This window comes from Dermacentor variabilis, chromosome 11, assembly GCF_050947875.1.
Source record: "Dermacentor variabilis isolate Ectoservices chromosome 11, ASM5094787v1, whole genome shotgun sequence".
Taxonomy (NCBI): Eukaryota; Metazoa; Arthropoda; class Arachnida; order Ixodida; family Ixodidae; genus Dermacentor; species Dermacentor variabilis.
In genome coordinates, this window is record NC_134578.1 from 112284278 (window position 1) to 112304801 (window position 20524).

Here is a 20524-nt window from a genome sequence, read left to right on the forward strand (position 1 = left end):
CAGGTGTCACGAAAAAAAAAAATCACATGAGTGGCTGCCGCATCAAGAAACAAAAAGAAAACACTTCAGTATATTTTAATGGCGCGCAAGCTTTTCAGATGACTTAGCCAGTGCTGATAAAGTGTTTACTACACCCTAATGTGGAACTGCACCGATTACGATAGCCATGAGCTATCGTGTAAAGACTCAGACCTCGTGCAATGTTCTAGAATGCTACATCTTCATTTGTTGTTGTATTTGAAGGAGGATGTTAGAACGCCGTCTCCAAAAATTGAAGTGTGGAGTCTTAGATGCCGAGACCACCATTTGATTATGAGGCGCCGTAGTGGGGAACTCCGTATTAATTTTGATGACCAGGGGATCTTCAACGAGAGCCCAATGCACGCGACAAGCCCCCATCATTTTCTCCCCCATCAAATGCAGCCGCCGCGACCCGGATTTGATTCGGCGACATCGTGCTTAGCAGCGCAACACCAGAACCACTCAGCCACCAAGGCGCGAACCGCATCCGCGAAGCAACGCAGATTGTTTGGCCGCTTCCTTTCACTCAAGGAAAAGGAGGGCGAGATAGCGGTAGCAATGCTGCGTTGTCCAGCTGGTGTTAGATTGTCTTGTACATCGAGTACTGCTGTGGCAGTGTCGCGTGAAATTCATTGTGCTAAAACCATTTCAAATGCTGGTAACTCGCCATGATGGAAGTTATCTTTCATTATATCCGCTAATCAGGAATTCCTGCTTTCGCTGGAATTATATGCGAATTATTGTAAATTTACATACACTGTTTGCGGTACTACTGCCTTGTCTGGCCTTTTGGGTTACGTCAAGCTGCGTAAGTAGCTTTTAGCCGAAAATGGTCATCCAGTACGTAAACTGGAAAAAAAATTGATTTGAATGATTGATCGATTTAGTGATTCAATGGAACTATTACAGCAGTGCTCATGCCGTTCCGTGCTCAACACTGCAGTGCTCATCCCGTACAGTGTAACTGTTCGGGATGAGCACTTATTAACAGTTTTTACCGCTCTATTTAAAATCACAGCTAAAGTACAACACTTCAGGATTCTTTCAAAAGTACAAAAGAGTTCAATAAAGGAAAGGTAGACAACGGTTTTGCGAAGAACACATAAATCGCGAACCTTCATGAAACCAACGAGCTTTGGGAGAGAGCCTTGGCCAGCTCCAACCTCGAGAATCCGCAACGGCTGATTGCGAGCGTCCAAGACGCCGCCCAAGCACAAAGCATTCTCGAATGGGGACGCCTCCCCAAAGTTTCATTGATGTAATAGGCATGTTGATTCTCTCTCGCTCGGGAGAGAGAGAGAAAACAAGGATAGGAAAGGCAGGGAGGTGAACCAGAACAGCATCCGGTTTGCTACCCTACACTGGGGATGGGGAAAGGGGAATAGAAAAAGGAAAAAGGGAGAGAGTAAGCACTGAGTACATGTGGGAGGGACACTACACAAGGACACTATAAACGGTCTCTTAAGCCAGTGCACTTCAAGTATTGCACTTATGCATGAATCGCTTTTCGAGCCAGTGACGGGTGTGGCAACGGTCCGAGTATCTTTGACTCGGTGAACGGTCTCGAGTCCAGTCGGTGTAAAGTTGCCCGCAGAGAGAGGCGTACGACATCGTAGCGAGGGCAGGTACACAATAAGTGCTCGATGGTTTCCTCGCACCCACATGAGTCGCACATTGCGCTCTGGGCCATTCACATACGGTAGGAGTATGCGTTCGTGAACGCCACTCCCAGCGACAAGCAACACAGCAAGGTTGTTTCGCCGCGGGAAAGGCCAGATGGCAGTTGTAGCCAGGGCAATTTGGGGTCCAGGGCAATTTTCGTAGAAGTATATTGTGCGACATCGATGGCTAAAACCTTGGTACTAGTATGCCTACTATACTTCAAGTACACCCAGAAGCTTGAAATTAAGAACGAATGTGTGCAGCTCACTGCTAGCAAGCACGCATTAGTGATCAAGCGAATGACAGTAAAGCGGACTTAATACTACCACTAAAAGGGCGTACCACTGTGTCTCCGGAGAATTGCTAGACTTGTCATCTAGTACGCGTACCGTATCAGTGCTCGTAAGCTTGGGCAAATGCGTAAGGAGCTCCGAAGGACAGGTATGCGACATGTACATGTCTTCTGAAGCTTTGTCCAAAGCTCTGTGCGGTTGTATCATGTCGCCGACCAAAGCCGAAATAGCGGCGGACTGCACCGCGCCAGTCATGTGCGCCGCCGTTGTTAACACAGGCATCGGAGTGCCGTCTGAAGGAAGTAATAAAACGCGCCACCACGTGATCAAAGAGGAGCGTCCAGGGAGCGCAGTGAAAATGGGCTAGATAACCGCCTCCCCGAGCATGCGCGGGCCAACTTTCAGTGGTCTACCTGTACAAACCCAGAAATATCCAAGAAATTGAATGAGAGCACGGCTGCATACTGTGTGAGCATCGTCTGTAGCGCGCGACCTGCGAAATAAACCGTTGCGGCTTAACAGCGGTCTCGCAACTGTTGTTTCTTACTGGGTGGCAGGTTGATCATCGCTCTTCTAATGTGAAAGATGCAGGTTAGGCCCGCACCTTTCCAGCGTAGAGACCCACATGTGCTGCGGTAGAAAGAAACAACGAATAAAGAAGTTATTGCGATATTCTTACAAGAATGGCTCTTCAGTCGCACTTATTCAGCTTAAACTCCATAGTCACTGAAACACGAAGACAGTCACTGATGTAGAGGTGAAATTTTATTTATTTCAGCAAGATACTGATGTATTCAGGTACAGTGACCTCCAGCGTTCACACTGGGTAGCGCGGAATCCCTGCGTCTCGTTGAAGTGTCCTTGACCAATTACAATCACTGCTGGTGTAGAAAATGTGTACTGTGGCCATCTCTGCGCCTTGGGTAGTTCAGGAGTGCTGTATGAAAACAGAAAATGCAACATGTTACTTCCGTAAACGTTCGTGGGAGAAATAAAGGTGATTTGGCTGGTGGAATGTCAGTAATCAAATGCTTGAAAAGATAGTCCTCTCGAGAAGCAGAGTACGCGCAATATTACGAGAAAATATAAGCAGCGGCCGGCATTTGCTGGCAACGGCCACTGGCCTTTACACTTTTGCGATAGGCCGTACGTATAGAATATCTCTGCTTCATAATGAGAATGCACCGTACAGTGGTGATACTGCATAAAAGTAATAAATATAGTCCCAGCATTCGTGGCCCAACGACCCTTGTTGATTTCACGGCGATAACATTTACACGGACACTTCCGGCACGTACACGCTGCCGCTGCCTTCCGCTGTGCTGAACGCTATGGCACGGGAAGGGATTATTACAGCGTCGCGCCACTGGTGGAGATACAAGCTTGGTTCAGAGCTGCAGTGCCCGACGCGGTTAGTAAATCCTCAAGATGGCGTAAAAAAAAAACCTTGTGCATGAAAACTCAAGCTCGAAGAAATCGAACTCCACAATGGGCTTGTAGTGGTTGACTGTACCAGTGATAAGAGTTCAAATAGTAACAATGAATGATCTTAACGTGTTCCTTAGTAAACTACGTGTATTCACTTTCTTCTGCTTCGCTAGGTCATGGAGGCATGCACCCTATAGCATTGCAGGAAAATTTCAGTGTAGCTTTTACTCTCCTGTTTTAGAACGTATAACTTAGAAAAAAATATAAGTGTTTTCGCATTGATTACGACGATATGGATATACCTTTACACATTCTTCAGAAATACGCTGAGGGGAGTGTTCTAGCGCAGAAATTAAAAGGAGCAATCAGTCAACAATCATGCTGTGCAATTATTCTTCAGGGTCTAGCACGTAGCTGGCTGTTTTTGGCTGTTAGTAGCGTCTACCGCCTACGAGTAGCTAATCCACCATTAACCGGAACGCAAGTTGAAGTAGTATTGTGCACAGGAGTAGCTCAGGCAATTTTTATTAAGAAAGAAACCTTAGAGTAAAAAATGCGTTCAAAAGCGTAGTGAGTAATGCACAAGGGAATGTAAACTTTGGCCTTAGTTTCATTAAGCGTGTATTTCAGCTCCACAATGAAGAATATTTATGTACATCTGCTTGGCTAAATAACGTTGAACAGAATACTCATACGGTAATGCTCGACTGGTGTCAATTTATAGACGACCAAAAGAAGTCTTGTTTCACAGAGTACATCATTATGACACTATTTTTGTGGGTGCAATCCATTGTAAGAAGCCACATTCCCGTTCAAAGGTGCTTATTTCAAGCAAGCCTAAGTTTATTGTACATATGGCTGGAACGGCTGTAAGTAGAGTCGCCGGGTTGTCGAACTGGTAAGCTTCAGGACAACAACATGCTTCTAGTTATTCCAGTTCGTGACTAAGACATACAGGGAAATGAGCAACTAGAAAATCAAAAATTGTGGAACAAGATTCATAATTTGGTTCTGAGTACTGCACTAGCGAAATAGAAAAAGAAAATTTGCGTACCCGTTCTCGCTGAAACTTGCCAGCATCCGAATGAAAGCCTCACTCACGCGGCCATCCAGAGAATCAGGGTCTTCGGCGTAGGGTTCACCGAACACAAACTGTATATCCGAGGCGTGCGGCACTCCCATCCATTCTGGGAGCGCAGACTTGGACGACTTATGGGCGAAGACATAGACGAACACCTTATTTTTCTTCTCGTCGTGCTTTTCTGCAAAGAACCGCAGCGGGCAGTTGAACACTCTGTCAGATACGTAGTCAATGTACTGCCTCCTGAGTGCGTTGTTGTCGCCCTGCGGGACCTCATCCGTGTACTGCTTTAGCACGTCTGGAAGGTCTGATTTAAGAAGCCCTAATAGTGCGGCACGAAGAGAATCAGTGATCTCCTCTGTTGCAGCACCGCTAAGATCTTCGACCAAGAGCTCCGATTTCTGCTGAGCGATAAGAAAGAGAGCAGCTTCGTCGGAGGTTACGCCGGCTACTACATCGACCGATGAGAAGAATCCGCGGTTTATGGCCACCCAAGGATGCCGGGGAAGGAACTCGTTATGGTAAGTGATACTGAATGGAACGAGCCTTAGCACCATGTCCGCAAAAGTAGCGTTCAAGAGTTCATCCGCTGACTTGTTTCGCATGCACTTCACAACCTCTTCAGGATTGGACGAGATACTGAGGGTCCCTTCCCTGGAGCAGCCGACAACTTTTGCAACTGCGTCACCTTTTACCATGCTCTCTTCCACACTGTCCCAAATATCGAAGCTGTACATTGTGCCACTCAGCAACACGGCTCTCCTGAAAAGACCAGCGCTCATCGGGGACAAGATGTGGGCATGCGTGCTGACTGCGCCTGCACTCTCGCCAAACAAGGTGACTCGCTTTGAATCTCCTCCGAAAAATTTGATATTGCGCTGCACCCATTTTAGAGCCATGTTCTGATCTATGGCACCAACGTTACCAGGTGCCTCGGGAGAGTTCGCATTCAGGAAGCCTAGTATGCCAAGTCGATAGTTCATTGAGACAACAAGCATGTCAGTAAGCGCTGAGAGCCGTGCTCCAGTGTAATTCGCTTCATTAGCGCTGCCGAAAGCGAAGCTTCCTCCATGGATCCAGACTAGGACAGGTCGCCTAGAGGAAGTTCTAGAGGCCCTTTCGGGTACCCAGACGTTGAGATGCAGGCAATCCTCTGTGATGGTAACGCCGTCCAGCTGGAACCCAGGCATCGCGACCTGCGTTAGGAAAGGTCATTATACAAACTGTGCTCTGATACATGCTGACACTTGAGATGGGTACAGAGGACTTGAAGGAAGCAGGACTTCATTTGTTCTCGCTAAGATATGTAGGAAATTGAAATGGGATATGTAGAAAATATGTAGATATTTCATACTTTCGAGGTTTCCTTGGAGTGTGTCAGCATGATGACCCTTCAATTTCACTATGCTGAGGCGGCCACTATCACGACCTGTCTGTTAATCCAGGATACAGTGACCACAATAATATTTGTACCACGTCTTTTGTCAAGGGACGAGTCTACATAGCTATGACTGCCCGTGTTTTTACAGCTACAATGTTGGCAGAATGACAACAAAAATTTCCTTCGGCATTTTTTCTCTCCAATTTGTGCAGTGACGGCGCTGCAGCGCATGGCACTTGACAAAAATGTCACGTGAATAAATTTGTAAAAACCGCAGAAACAATACAATCATATCGGACTTGGTTTTACGTACCGCAGCGAAATTTTGGGAAACACGGAATGCTGATCGGTTGGAGGATAATAACATGCACAATTTTCTGAGTAAGTAGGTTCTTTAGAGTTTGGCATACATTATTATATGGCTGCCATAAAACAGGAATACAATAGATGACCTCGTAATGAGCAAAAGATCACCAAATGGAATGAGCCACAGCGTGTCTGTAAGCCACATAGAGACGTTGGTTTCTGACAAAGACTACTGGAATGTTAGAAATAATGGCTTGGCTGGCTTTTACCCTGGCTCACTCAGAATGAGAGTTTGATGTAACTTCACCCCAGCTATAATCAACAGGCCTAAGCGACACAAATAGTTCGAGGTATGACGTAATTTCATACATCCGAATTCTCCTACAACAAAGTTACGTTCCTGTTTTCGAATGCATTCGTTACATATGTTTATCTCTAGTGGAGGGAAGAAAAGAGGGAAGAATCAATTAATTATACACGAAACTACGTGTATTTTACAGTTATTTTTGTCTGCGATCTAAACTGTCTCTCAGTGTCATTAACAATGCCGTTCTCGATGCACAAGTGTGTGCGGATCTGCTGCCGCAGACTTTCCTCCATACCAGCAGCGCACCGGCGCAGCACCTCCATCATAGATAGTGCACCACGAGAGGTTTGTCTATGTGCCTGTTAACACTCAAGGCCTTGCTGGGACTCCGGGCAGCAGATCCCTCGAGTTTCATATATTCAATGTCCATTTTGGTATGCACAAATTATTTAACGTGTTTTGATAACCAGACTAATTCGTATTTTGTCTGTTTGTTGTATTCCTGCTTTACTGTAGATACGAGTGCATTTCCCCGCACCTGAGGGCAAGCCGTCGACCTTGAAGTGACGTCGAGAGTGCCTTCCCAGGCACTCTTAGGCTGCGGAGGCCGGAACCGGAGGTTTCCAACGGGTGGTTCGGCGAACGGAATGCCGCGGTACTCCTCCACACGTTTCCCTAGGACGTGGACCATTTTGCCACGAACTCCACCCTCTGTTGTCGTCCTCACGATGTGTCTTTCTGCAGCCAAGGCGCTCAACATGACAGCGAGTAGCAGGGAACTGAGCACAGTTCCTGCCGACGCCATTGTTCCGGGAAGTCCTTTACTGGGGAGGAAAGGACGATTTTCAATCAAACATTCAATGATTTCACACATAATTCAGTATAGATTCATGCACTGAAGCCATTCTATCACCTATGATCGAGAGCCAGCACGGTGGGAAGTTTCGTCTATTCGCGTCCCGCGCGGTTGCGTTCTCGTGGTGCCGGCTCACTCGTCCGCAATGTTTCGACCACGTCTCTATGACACTGAAACATGTTACCAATGGAAGTGAGTGTGATAAACTGACACCATCCTAACATCCATATCTAAGCATCCTAGCAGATTTCATCTCCATTAGCTTATACGGCGATTATTCAGTGGTGAATCGCATCTACAAAAAAAGTCCTAGTTTTGCCACAAGAAGGAAGCATCGATTGCGACAGTAAATTAGTACACAGCTTTACGTTGTGAGGACACAAGTTTATTGTCCGCATAAACTTGGAAACATTCGCTTACTAACTGCATTAACAAGTATCGTGTCGGCGCGCACAAGAAGCCATCAACATACAACACTCGATGAGCGCGGACACTCGACCCAAGACGCTGGACGCTGGTATGAGTAAGAGCGGCCACAGCAGCGAGCGAACTGACCTTCGTGCGGTCTATCGCTTCAACGCAAGAGCGGCGAGAACACAACGCGTAGAAAGGTATGAGCCGTTTGCAGAACCATTTCAAGACACGGTGGGCGTGACCGCGCGCGTCCTTGCAAAGTTTGACTCATTGGCGGAGTCGAAGTCGACCCCTCCTTTATGCGCTGCCTCTCCGCTTACCTCGATAATGGCTAACGAGACTGAGCCGCAACCGTCAGTTCCCCTTGCGTCCGGTCGCGAAATGCGCAGTTGCTGCTAGTGTGCTGCTATAAGCTCCCAGAGGGCGCAGAGTTGTGCATAACTTTACCGGCGCCGTTCTCACCGCTATTCGCCAAGCGCTATCACGTGGTGGAAAATGAGGACAAGTGCTCAACGGGGCAGCTGCGAAGCCAACCTTACGGGCGCGGCGCCAACTCGTCGTTTCAGCCAGTGTAATCGACAGTGCAGAAAGCTAAAGTAATGTTTAACAGCCTCGGAAGAGAACAGCCGTTTACGATAGGTAGCGAGGCACTGTAAGTCGTAAGGGGAATACATCTACTTAGGGCAGGTAGTGACCGTGGATCCGGATCATCAGACCGAAATAATCAGAAGGATAAGAATGGGCTGGGGTGCGTTTGGCAGGCATTCTCAGATCATGAACAGCAGGTTGCCATTATCCCTCAAGAGAAAAGTGTAGAACAGCTGCGTCTTACCAGTACTCACGTACGGGGCAGAAATCTGGAAGCTTACGAAAAGGGTTCTTCTTAAATTGAGCACGACGCAACGAGCTATGGAAAGGAGAATGATGGGTGGAACGTTAAGGGAAAAGAGAAGATTGGGTGAGTTAATGACAACGCTAGTTGATAAAACGTTAGTTAATGACATCTTAGTTGAAATCAAGAAAAAGAAATGTGCATGGGCCGTACATGTAAAGAGGAGGGAAGATAACCGATGGTCATTAAGGGATACGGACTGGATTCCAAGGGAAGGGAAGCGTAGCAGGGGGCGGCGGAAAGTTAGGTGGGCGGATAATATTAGTAAGTTTGCAGGGACAACATGGCCACAATTAGTGCATGACCGGGGTAGTTGGAGAAGTATGGTAGAGGCCTTTGCCCTGCAGTGAGCGTAGTCAGGCTGCTGCTGATGGTGATGAATCGACATTGCAATCAGCGGACCGTCGAGCGTGCGTTGCATTCGTCGGCTCCGGGTTGCAGGTACGGTATTCGACAATATTAGGTCAAGCACCTTCGTGAAGTGATGCGAAACACGTCAGTAGGTCTCGCGGCAGCATCGCGAACAGGTGCTAAAATGCGTCTACTTCTTCTTACAGGTTGCGGCAAGTACCTGTTTCCACTATCTTCAATGCTGTGCTCCTTCGGATCGCCAGCTGGTCAGTCTGCCCCACCGGACGGTCGACGCTTGCTCAGGCCGCTTTACGTGTCCGTTGCCAACGAATGAACTAAACGCAAATGTGTCAGCCTGCGTGGACTGCTTCCTTCCCTGTTGGCCAGCGCTAACCTGGCGGTACTGCGCATGTTCCGGCACCTTAGCGACATCTGCGTGCTCGCAACAGGATAAAGGACGGACGCCTCTGGGGTCACACTTCAGTGGCTCTGGCGGCAGCATCGCAAACATGCGCTACAAATTTGCCTACTTCTTCTTACAGGTATGCAGTTGGTATGGTTGTAAATGAGATAAAAGTGGTGATCGTTTCTTGTTGTTGCTGATGCCGGACCCTCCCACGTTTTTTTCCCCGAAAATAGCTGCCTCTCTTGTGCACATTTGAAAGCCTGTTGATTCTTTCAGGCGATATAGAAACGAATCCGCGTCGCACAACCGAGAAAATGTTGGCCCATTCGCTACCAGGACAGGCTCGTATAAGCAGCGTAATATCAGCACTAACCTCTAAAGTTGCCTCTTTCGATGATCGTCTATCTTAACTAGAATCACCTGTCGCCAACACTACGGATGTTGTTGAGCGCGTGCAGGCACGAGGAAATACTGTTTCTAGTCTCTCAGATATGATCCAAAAGCTGGAGCGTAGGAACGATGACTTTGAAAATCGGTCACAACGAATTACCTTGGTTATTCACGGATTATCTGAAACACTGAACGAGACAACTGAGGCACTTCTTACTTCAGTACTACGCATGCTGACGTCAAAGCTTTACGTCACATCTGATAACATCCTGCGTTGTCAAGACTTCGGCTAAAAAGGACAGGTAAAGATGGACCTGTCATCATCAAACATAACATAACATCATCAAATACATAAATCTGACAATACGCAAACAATTTCAATTTATAGACCAACTCGTTATTATCTGCTTGTTGTAAACTACTAGAAGACATAATTCATAAGCATATTATGGAGTACCTCGACGATAACAACAATCTTTCACATCGTCAGCGTGGTTTTAAATCGGTTCTTTCCACGTTTACGCAATTAATTGAATTGACTAACGACGCTGCCACTACACTTAATATTTGTGGCCAAATTGACGGCATCTTTTTACTACTCCAAGCGTTTGACAAGGTATGTCATGCTAAGTTACTTATGAACCTTTACACTATCTTCAGTGGTATACACGGCAATCACTAGCTTGGCTTCATAAGAGATTACTTGCTTCTTCGGTCCCAGTTGGTCTCATATAATCAAGAGCACTCATTTTCAGTCAGTATTTCCTCCGGCGTCCCACAGGTCTTCGTATTAGGACCACTTTTATTCATTATTTACATTAATGATGTGGACAGCGTTGTTAATAGCACTGCAGGTCCGAGCTGAGCAACGCAAACTCCCAGCGCAAAATATAAGATAAATTTGTTCTAGAAGCTCCTGCATCTTGTATCTTTTTTCACTTGCAGATTTGACTCAACGAAGCAGCTGTTTGCTCTGCGGTACGAATTAACCGTACGAAATAAGCTTTGCATAAAGTGTGCGATCGTGAACATTTGGAATGCGTTTAAATCTACGTGTCTGCACCGCTTATATCGAAAACATGCAGCTGCTGTGAACAACGGTTATTGATAAATAACGCTCTGCTAATGGTCAATGTCATAACTGAAGGCACGATAGTTCGCTTGGCGACGATAATTAATCGGCTGGTTCCGACAGCCAAATTGCGCTCACGTACCTTACGTGTGTAAGTTTTCTTTTAACACCCTTTAAAATATTTCTTGCCTCCCTGCCTCGGCGACAAAGCTTCATATGCATGCTGAAAAACATTGCACTGTTTTTGTTGCAAGGTACTGAGCGTTTGCACGCAAACTTCTGAACCGTTAAATCCACGGGCGTAGCCAGGATTTTATTTCGGGTGATTAGAACACTACCCAGCTCCGGCTAGGCCAATCGTTCGAGCATAGCCTGCATTAAAAAGTGTCATATTGCTCAGCACTTGCGAACAATTGCCGCATATAGCTCGCGACCAGGAGACAAAGAAGCAAACGGAACACAGCGCGGCATTTGCCTCCTGCGCGCGCGAGAAGTGGCTTCACCGCATAGCTGGAACATAGTGCCGGACCTATGCGCAACTCAGCTCCCTGCGCGAGCATACAGAGCAACCCACGAGACGTTCATTTAAGGGATCGCCAGTCGTTTGTGCGCAGGCGCGAGTAAGAGCTGCGCGAGAGAGAAAATCTGGGGGCTTGTGCTACTTGAATATATGACTCTGCCTGGGCACTACGGAGGAGGTTTCTTAGCGCGTGTTGTATGCGTTTGTCCCCTAGACATGCCGGCATTGCGGAGTGCGGTCGAGTTTATTTACGCTCCGACGCTGGCAGCCCGCGCAGTGAGGCGGTGGGCACGGATGCCCTATTTGGTGATCGCTGTGTCTGAAGGGGCAAGGTTCTGACTGGTGTTGTATAAGACGCGGGTTGCTTTTTTCGTCGAGACGATAGATCAGATTATTTTCAAGCACTGCTCCAGGAAGGCACATGTAACCGGCAAACGGATTTCTCAGGAGAGCACCTTAGGTTATAATAACGCAGGTGGCGCAGGATCTTCAGGGCACCGAAGTGGTAGGGGGGGGGGTATCAAAGGTGGAAGTAGGGCGGTCCGTGGGTTGGGCCGCGGAGGCCCAAGCGTGCCAGGGGGTGTTCCCATAAAAAATTAGCTGTCCCCGATAGCGGACACCCGATCTTATGCACCCCTGGCACGCGCAGGCCACTGCGAGCCCCAACCCACGGACCATTCCGGTTTCTAGCTTTGGTGTCTTGGAGGCGCCGCCAATAATGCGAAATAATGACACATTGTTACAATGAGCAAGAAAACACGATTGAATAAATATAATTACGTCCAGTCGCCAACTTGTGACGCGAAGTTCAGCATTACCGCACCCCGCGACTTCTGCAACATAAGGCGGAACTTCGGCTCTGAAGGTACGTCGGACATACTTTCCCGCGCCTGCGGCGCTGCTGCTGAGTCAGTCATCGTCACCGGCGGCCTTTCAGCGAACCACAGCTGCTAAGGCGCTCTGCCTTCTAGATTTTCAATATATGCGGCCCGGGCTCCACTACGGCTGCTACTGCTCCCACAGAAACACGTCTGATGTTATTTACAAGGTATATTGCCATAAGGCGCGAGAAAGCTATGATCCGCCACGATTGACTTAGGCACGGGTGCTGCAGGTGCGAGACAGCCGGTCCGACACAGCGGTCGCCAAATCGGCCATCAGTACCCACTGCTTCACCTATTTTACCGCGCCGGTAGCCCGCGTCCGAGCGTAAACAAACGACCCTGCTCCGCAATGCCGGCACGCCTATGGACAAACACCTATATTGGGGGCGAGCTCCACAACTGGAAATGCTGGCGCACCATCGGCGTGACGTGGCATGAGGGATCACGTGGACACAGCGGCCGCGCCGGCTGCTTCGGAAACGCCGAAGCGAGCTGCAAACGAAAGTTTGCAGTCCCACCTGTGCTGCGGCTCTGATTAAGTGGTGAGGCTTTCCCGCCTTGGGTGTTAGCTTGACAACATTTGAAATCGCTATAATAGGTAGTGGCTGCCTTTGGAGGCGTGCAGCATGGTAGGTTACTGCTCGGTGCCGCAGTGCCGGACGTACGCTACTGAGCCCGGTGTCAGCCTTATTCACACGTAGCCGCAGGAGAAGAGGCTGCGTGAAGCTTGGCTCGCGAAACTTTTGGACCGGCAAACAGCCATCGGCTACAACTCGAGTCTGCAGCAAGCACAGATGCGAGGAATATTTCTGTTACGGCGCCGGGACTGCGATGTTCGGTGAGTAGCAGGAAACACGCACTGAGACGTTCGCCCGCGCTCGCTGCCCGGCTAATGGCACGATGGTTTAGTGTATGAATTTGTTGACGCTAGACACTGGCAAGTTTACTGGAATGGAAAGGGAGTGGTAAGAAGCACATTAAACAAAGGCATGGCATATGGTCATGTTTGTGTTATGAATTAACGCACTGGAATACAAAAAAGCAGCAGCGCGAAAACGCCCGCTGAGTCCATACAGTGCGACGCGACTTTAGAAATAATATTGACACGTCTAAGAATTTAGAAAAAGAAATATTGAATCGTCGCGACGGCCCATCACAGTCGCCGTATACGTCGAAGTCCCTTGTTAAAACGAAATTGTTTTTGAACAGTTCTGATAGCGTCCACGCAACAATGGTTGCATGTGGACTGTCAAATGCTCAAATTCTGCGGCCTAAAGCTCACAGCACGGTGCGAAAGTGCTTTCAGTGAAAGCGAAACATTGTGCGCGGACATGCTTGCAGACGCGCAGTGCGAACCCGTGCGATCGCTGCATGCATTGAGGCTTCGCTCTGTTAGGCGCCATTTGGTTGTAGATACCGCCCACTATAAGAACATATTTCACATAGTTTGCGCTCAGCAATTGCCTACTTTTCACGCAAGCCGGTTCGGGAGACTCCATCGCGGCGACCGCACGCATTGGCTTTCACTGTACATGTTCGGTAAAGAGATGGAGTCTGTAAACGATTCTGTGCTTTCAGTTTGCCCAAGATTATTATTTCGACATTAATGAGGTTCCCTCGTTTTGAGGGTACTTACAGAAATGAACAGGAGGGCTGCCGCGTAGCGTTTTTATTGAGCGCCGTAAGCTAAACCTATGAGGAGCGCGCCGCGTGATCCCTCATACTGCGCAAGGGAGGCGCATCCGATAGATGGCGACTCCGTAAGTCCTCGCCCCCAATAGAAACCTCATCCGTAGTGCGTAGGCAGAGTCGTATACTCAAGTGGCAAAAGCCCCAAGATTTCGTCTCTCGCGCCCACTCTTACTAGCGCCTGCGCACAAACAGCTGGCGATCCCTCAAATGAACGTCTCGTCAGAAACACTAGTTGCTGCCGGAGCACAACGCCGCCGCCGCCCCCCCCCCCCTCGGTTCCTCCCATCCCTCCAGGGCGTTTCGCGCGACGGAAGATGGCGCGTTTTCTCTCCGCTTTCTTCCTTCCCGCACGCCAGAGTGAGCCGCAATTGGCGGCTTCCCTCGCGTGCGTTCACTCTCACATACAGCATACGACGTGCGGCAACGCTTTCATCGCCCTTGATCTTCATATTGAGCACCACGGTTACGTCGACGGTGACCGAAAAAAATGCGCTTGGTGTATTCATATACTTCCTATCGCAATAAAACGGGCAAGTGTCGGCCATTGACGCATATGTCCGCATCTATTAGTCGAGAAAATGAAAGCGAAAGGGAGATCGAGCTTTACTGTCCCGACTAGAGCACGCCTGTTGATGTCTCAACATAAAAATCATCCGCACACTGTGTTTGAGTAAGTAGACGGGAAATACAAACTCTGCAGCAGCTGCTAAGTCGTGGGTAATTAACAATGCACGTTATGGGCAAATATGCACAAAGTTTATGTTCGTTAACTGTTCCTTGGCTTTCGCCGGCCCACTTGGCTAATGATGTGTCCAGTATCACAATAAGCTGAAGTTGTTCTTTTTACGAGCATTGAATGCCTGCACAGTGTGATGTCATCGTGAACCACAGCGCCAACCAAAAACCTGAACTTTTTTCGAAGTTAACGCCAGCACCCGCTGGCGCACAAAGCTCTTCTTTAATTGCAAGAGCAGTCTCTACGCTCTTTTTATTAGTAAAAAAAAGGCCACGTTGTCTACATATGCAAGAATCTTTGGAATATGAAATTTTAACCCTTGGAAATTTTGTTCTTTCAGAATGCGCATAGAAAGTGGCTCTGAACACAAGCAAAATATAAGTGGTGACATGGGCTTCCTTGCGATATTGACAATAAGAACATAATCAGATTGGAGAGAGAACCATTAACTATCAGCTTCGTTGCGCCATTAGCATAACGTATTCTGCACCTGTTCTAGTGCACTAAACGGAAACGAGTGATTCACCCTGTCGAACGCCTTAGCCAAATAGAACAGTATCATTGCCATCTGGGCCTCAGCTAAAGACTCTTGCATCGATCTCGAAACATGAACCTTGGCCTGAATAGACAGGCCACTGATGCGATATGTTTTATGATCAGATACCACCTATCTTATAATGACTTGTCAACGGTTAACTAATACTTTTATATTGTATAATCCACATTGCACAAGTAAATGGGCTGATATCCATCCGCTTTCTGTAACTCAATCGCATCATTGATTTTGGCTATAAGGACTGTGTTGCCTTTCGCGCATTGTGGCAGTTAGGTACCCCATTTCCAAAGTCTCTGTACGCCTGGAGTAAGGTGATAAGAGGGAAAGAAAACATTGATAACATGCGATAGCAAGGGCATCCGGTCGAGGCGTCTTGTCGTTCGCTGAAGATTCATTGCACGCGGCTTCGTCATAGATATCACATTTTCATCTGCAATGATCATAATCATCCGGGGCTAACTTGGGCAGCAATGATATAAATTTGACCTCAGACGCACCTATGTTAAATGCCTCGTGGCTCCTAATTTGAGTTTGATAATGTTCGAAAAACGCTTTAGTTATTATAGTCGGCTGCTCAGCAATGATTTCGCCATACTCTATATGTGGTATTTGTTTACACAGTGCGTGTAGGCGCTCATCAGCTAGAGACCTACCGCAAGGCTGTTCTGTGAGAAAGCACACGGACTTCTGCACCTCCATGTTTTGCTGTGTACAAAGCACTAAAGTGGGCCCTGGTACTGCGAATATCATCAAAGAACAGTGGTAAGCAATTCCTGCAATGTTTTGTGTCCCACAACAGCTCTGAAAGCGATGACGTCTGTGCATGTTTTTCGGAAGACAAAACCAGCGATAGTGTACCGGAATAGTATGACAAGCGTGCATCGCATAAAAATTATTTGCAACATTGTGGTATGTTGGCGTGCAATTCTTATTTGTCGCGCATGCGAAAACAGCGCTGACGCAAAAAAAAAAAGCGCGAATGGCAATGATGATGATGGTCATGAAACAGATAACGCACCCACAACAGAGGGCGCAGCAATAATTAGGCGGTGGTCGAAAACAACGAAGAAAGCATCGGCGAGGTCACTGCCAATCTGAAAGAGGCGCGATGTAGTGCGAACGCATTTCTCTCGCGTTTACTGCGAAATCGTCCCTGATGTTCACTTTCTCATTTCAGAATAATAAAGCCAATAAATCACTTTCGTGCATGCTTCCCGCCGGTGATTCAATTTTTTTTTTAATGAGAAAACGCAATGCTTCTGACGGTACCATAAATCAACATTTATTTTACGAGGACTCACTGGAATGCCCACAACCCTCCGTCCTTCCACACTGACTTGCTTTCATGGAGTGTGCAAGTGCCCTGGAATAAAATCCTGGACGCATTTATTGACAGTCGATCATATTTTGTGATTCGAGTGGACAATATTGATTTCCAAGTGCGCGATGTTAAGGGAACTTGCGAATTTTAGGCGATCGAGTCTGATTTCGGTATAAGACAAAATATTTGCTATGATTTTTTAAAAATAAAATCAAGGCATCGCTTCAATCCAGTCGGCCCTGAGAAAGCTCTGACCTTTATAGTAGGGGCAATTGTAGACCACTAATAAGGTAACTTAAAGCCTGCATAACTTAAGCAGCCCGTGCAGACGACCTTGATGCAGTACAAGGAACATTTAATTCATTCGGGGTATCAGCAGGGGGGGACGAAGTGTGTTGCCGAGCTGAGCAGGGCGCAAACGAGAATGCGTCGGGAAATATTTGCGGAGATTTGATGCAAAACCATATAAATGCCAGTGCGATTGTGACGTCATGAATCGCGCCAGTACTACTCAACGGCAGTGCTATACATGAAGCCATTACGTCCATAGAGAAAGCGGGACCGGAGCGCCGCCGGAGCCTCTTGCTGAAGAGATTGAGTGGGCATCTGGGGCTTTGGCCATTTGAAAGGTTCTGTGGCTAAACCTGTGGCACAGGTAATTGAGCTCACGTAATTTTCTGCCACACTAGGCGTCCTTTTTTTTTTCTTGCGGGACGCACTATCGTTGCACTCGTACGAAAAATTAAAATGGCTAAAAGAAGCATTTCGCGCCGATAAAGCACTACCAGATTGTTCCACACATTCTAGTATTCACTGCGCGCTAGCAACGCATATTTACCATAGCACGCTGGAAAACATTGTTAAGGAATAACAAGGAATGCCTGGTACGTATGTTCCGGAGGACTCACCAATGACGGATGAAACACAAGCGACGCTTTACAGGCAGCTTTCCAAACTACAAGTACTGAATAACAACGTGCCCGCAGAACGTTTTCTGCGAGCGATGTTGCTTTTCGTGGCGGCAACTCATGGAAAGCGAGGCTATGCGGCGCGGTCGCTCACCGCCGCTGGTGTGAAGAGGAAACGAGCGACAGCTTTGGGAAAGCCGGCAGAAACGGTGCGGGAAAGGGACCTCATCCTCTCCTGCAAAACGGGTGCGCACGTGCTGCAAGCTTGTTGCAATGCTTGCCGTCGACGACGAAGTCTCCCAACGGAGACGAGGCGTTCAACCGTTCCAAGGCCCCTAAAGTTTCTGGAGTAGTTGGCAAAGGAGACAGCTTTGCCACGGCAAGCATCTAATGCAAGAGCGATATGGTTACTCTGCTCGTAAGGCATAACAAGCTCGCGTGAGAGAAATAAGCCTTAATCCCGACGGTTTATATGTTAATGCGCGCAAACTTGAAAACGCCTGTACGACAGCTGATGATAGAAAAAAAAATGTGTTGGAAGTAGTTCACACACGGAGTTCCCAATACTCATGGATTTCTTTGTGGTTACTAAGTCAGTAAAAGTTATATTCATATATGATCGCATCGAATAAGCCCTCTGTCAGGAATGCAGAAATAATTAAGAATGTGTAATTTTTTTCAGCTGCGAGAAACCAATAATATCAACCGCTCTTCAATATCCTCAACTCTTTCTGCTTGAAAAACAGCGATCAAGTTTCCTTTTAGAACAAAACAAAGAAATTTTCCCCTTACTATTTGCGTTCACAAAAAAAATATGATTAGGAATATGATTAGGAAACTGTGCACTGCTTCTGTACTAAAAAGAAGTGCATGAAACCGCCCTGCTTGATGAAAAAATTAATTACCATTCACTGCAACCAATAATTTATTTGAAACCCAAGGTTTCGAGACCAGCTCGGTCCCTTGTTCAGGGGTGACTAAAACGTGGGCCAGCAGCAGCATCGGGTTGCCTATGGTCTCCCCTTGCAAGCACGTAACGCAGTCCACTGACGTACGCGGAGGGGAGCGTTCCCGGTGTCCTATTCATTGTCGCCTTTGTGAGCCGGATGTGCCAAGACTCGACGTGGCGTCCCCTAAACGGATTCTGCTCCAGGGCCACGACGCTCACCTCCTCGAAAGCGATACTGTGGTCGTCGCGCTCGCAGTGCTCGCCGAAGGGGTTGCCTTCCGAGTTCAAGAACCGGTAGTCGTTCTTGTGTTGCCTTATCCACTGGCGAGGTTTTTTGTTTCGCCGATGTGTGAAGCTGGGCACGTGGAGCACGGGATTTGGTAGATTACACCCGGTTATTTTTCTCTGAGTACGCGGTCTTTGGGTCGTGGTATCAAGCGGCCGATTGTAGAAACGGGTTTGTGAGATACGCAGACATCGTACTGTCGTAGGATGCGTGCCAATGCTTTGCTGGTGCCCCTTCTTAGTTTTGAAAAGCTAAGAAAAGATCCGACTGCGCAACTTCAGACCAGAATGAACAAACACTTAGCAACCATCTTCAAGCAATACCCAGAGTCAAAACACCTCTACTCGCTCCTGATCTGCTGGAACGGCTCGGCACGGCCTTTGACCGGACTCCCAAAAATTCATAAACCTGACGTTCCCCTACGCCCCATCATCGACTTTACCACCTCACCGCTTCTTGCCCACTCGTCCTACCTCCACCGAGTCCTCTCCCCCCTGACTGGCAACATGTCAAAGCATGTGCGCAACTCCAGCCACTTTGTCGAACGTCTTTCCCGCGTACGACTGCAAGAAAATGAGTACATGGTTTCGTTCGACGTGATCTCGCTCTTTACCGGCGTTCCTGCGCCCTTTGTCGTCTCAGTAGCGGAACAAGCCCTAGAGGCGGACGCTGACCTCGGCGTCAGGACAAGCCTGACCCCGGATGAAGTCTGCCGGCTCTTGGAGTTTTGCCTGAGCAGCACAGCTTTCTCCTTCAAAGGGGAATTCTATAAACAAACCAGAAGCACTGCCATGGGCGCCGCGATCTCGGTGCCTGCTGCCCACTTGACGATGAAGGCCGTTGAAGAGAAAGCACTGCAGTCATTTCAGAAAAACCAACTTTTTTCGTTTGATACATTGACGATTGCTTCTGCGTCCTAAAGACGTCAGAGGGGAAAAACTTCCTTGCGCATCTGAATTCTGCCGAGCCCTCTATCCAGCTCACAACGGAACGGGGAAAAAACAACACGTTGCCATTCCTTGACGTGCTTATAAGAAGACAAGGGTCGATATAAAGTTCGGTGTGTATAGGAATCCAACTAATACTGGCCGCTACCTAAATTTTATTTCTAACCACCCTGTAAACCACAAGGCATCCGTCGACTCCTCTCTTCTGAGGAGAGCAAAATCCATCTGCTTCTCCGAAGCGGAGAAAAAAGAAGAAGAAGCCGCCGTGTTCGCCGATCTGCAGAAGAATGGTTACACACGCCGTTTTATTCAACGCGTTTCTGGCCGCCAGGTTCAGAGGACAGGCAGGCCAGCCACCATGAAAACAACAAAACGCGCTCGCTTTGCGCTTCCATACGTGAGGGGCGCCAGCGAAGCACTGGCAGGCATCCTACGAAAGTACGATATCTGCGTATCTCACAAACCCGTTTCTGCAATCGGCCACTTGATACCACGACCCAAAGAGCGCGTACTCAGAGAAAAACAACCGGGTGTAATCTACCAAATCCCGTGCTCCAAGTGCCCAGCTTCACACATCCGCAAAACCAAAAACCTCCCCCAGCGGATAAGTGAACACAAGAACGACGTCCGGTTCTTGAACTCGGAAGGCAACCCCCTCGCCGAGCACAGAATCGCTTACGAGGAGGTGAGCGTCTTGGCCGTGGAGCATAATCAGTTTAAGAGACGCCACGTCGAGGCTTGGCACATCCGGCTCACAAAGGCGACAATAAATAGGACACCGGGAACGCTCCCCTCCGCGTACGCCAGTGGACTGCGCCACGTGCTAAGAAAGGGAGACCGTAGGCAGCCCCATGCTGCTGCTGGT

At 48.1% G+C, this 20524-nt stretch overlaps 1 protein-coding gene across 1 annotated transcript; it reads right to left on the minus strand.

The window, feature by feature from the left end:
- Positions 1-2719: 2719 nt before the first annotated feature.
- On the minus strand, positions 2720-17652 carry LOC142564060 (cholinesterase-like). The gene is made up of 4 exons (XM_075674882.1): positions 17478-17652; positions 7018-7303; positions 4459-5681; positions 2720-2913 (listed from the first exon to the last, which is right to left on the minus strand). The coding sequence occupies exons 2-4, from the start codon at positions 7282-7284 to the stop codon at positions 2751-2753; spliced, it is 1653 nt and encodes a 550-aa protein (XP_075530997.1). The 5' UTR covers positions 7285-7303; positions 17478-17652; the 3' UTR covers positions 2720-2750.
- Between the last annotated feature and the right edge of the window lie 2872 nt (positions 17653-20524).

Bases quoted from the DNA above. Each gene is read 5' to 3' on its own strand.
- LOC142564060 (XM_075674882.1), bottom strand. From the start codon at position 7,284: ATGGCGTCGGCAGGAACTGTGCTCAGTTCCCTGCTACTCGCTGTCATG. The intron at 5,682-7,017 runs GTGCGGGGAAAT...TTCCTAACGCAG, and splicing joins GGTCGACGGCTTGCCCTCAG to GTCGCGATGCCTGGGTTCCA. The intron at 2,914-4,458 runs GTACGCAAATTT...GTTTTCATACAG, and splicing joins GCAAGTTTCAGCGAGAACGG to CACTCCTGAACTACCCAAGG.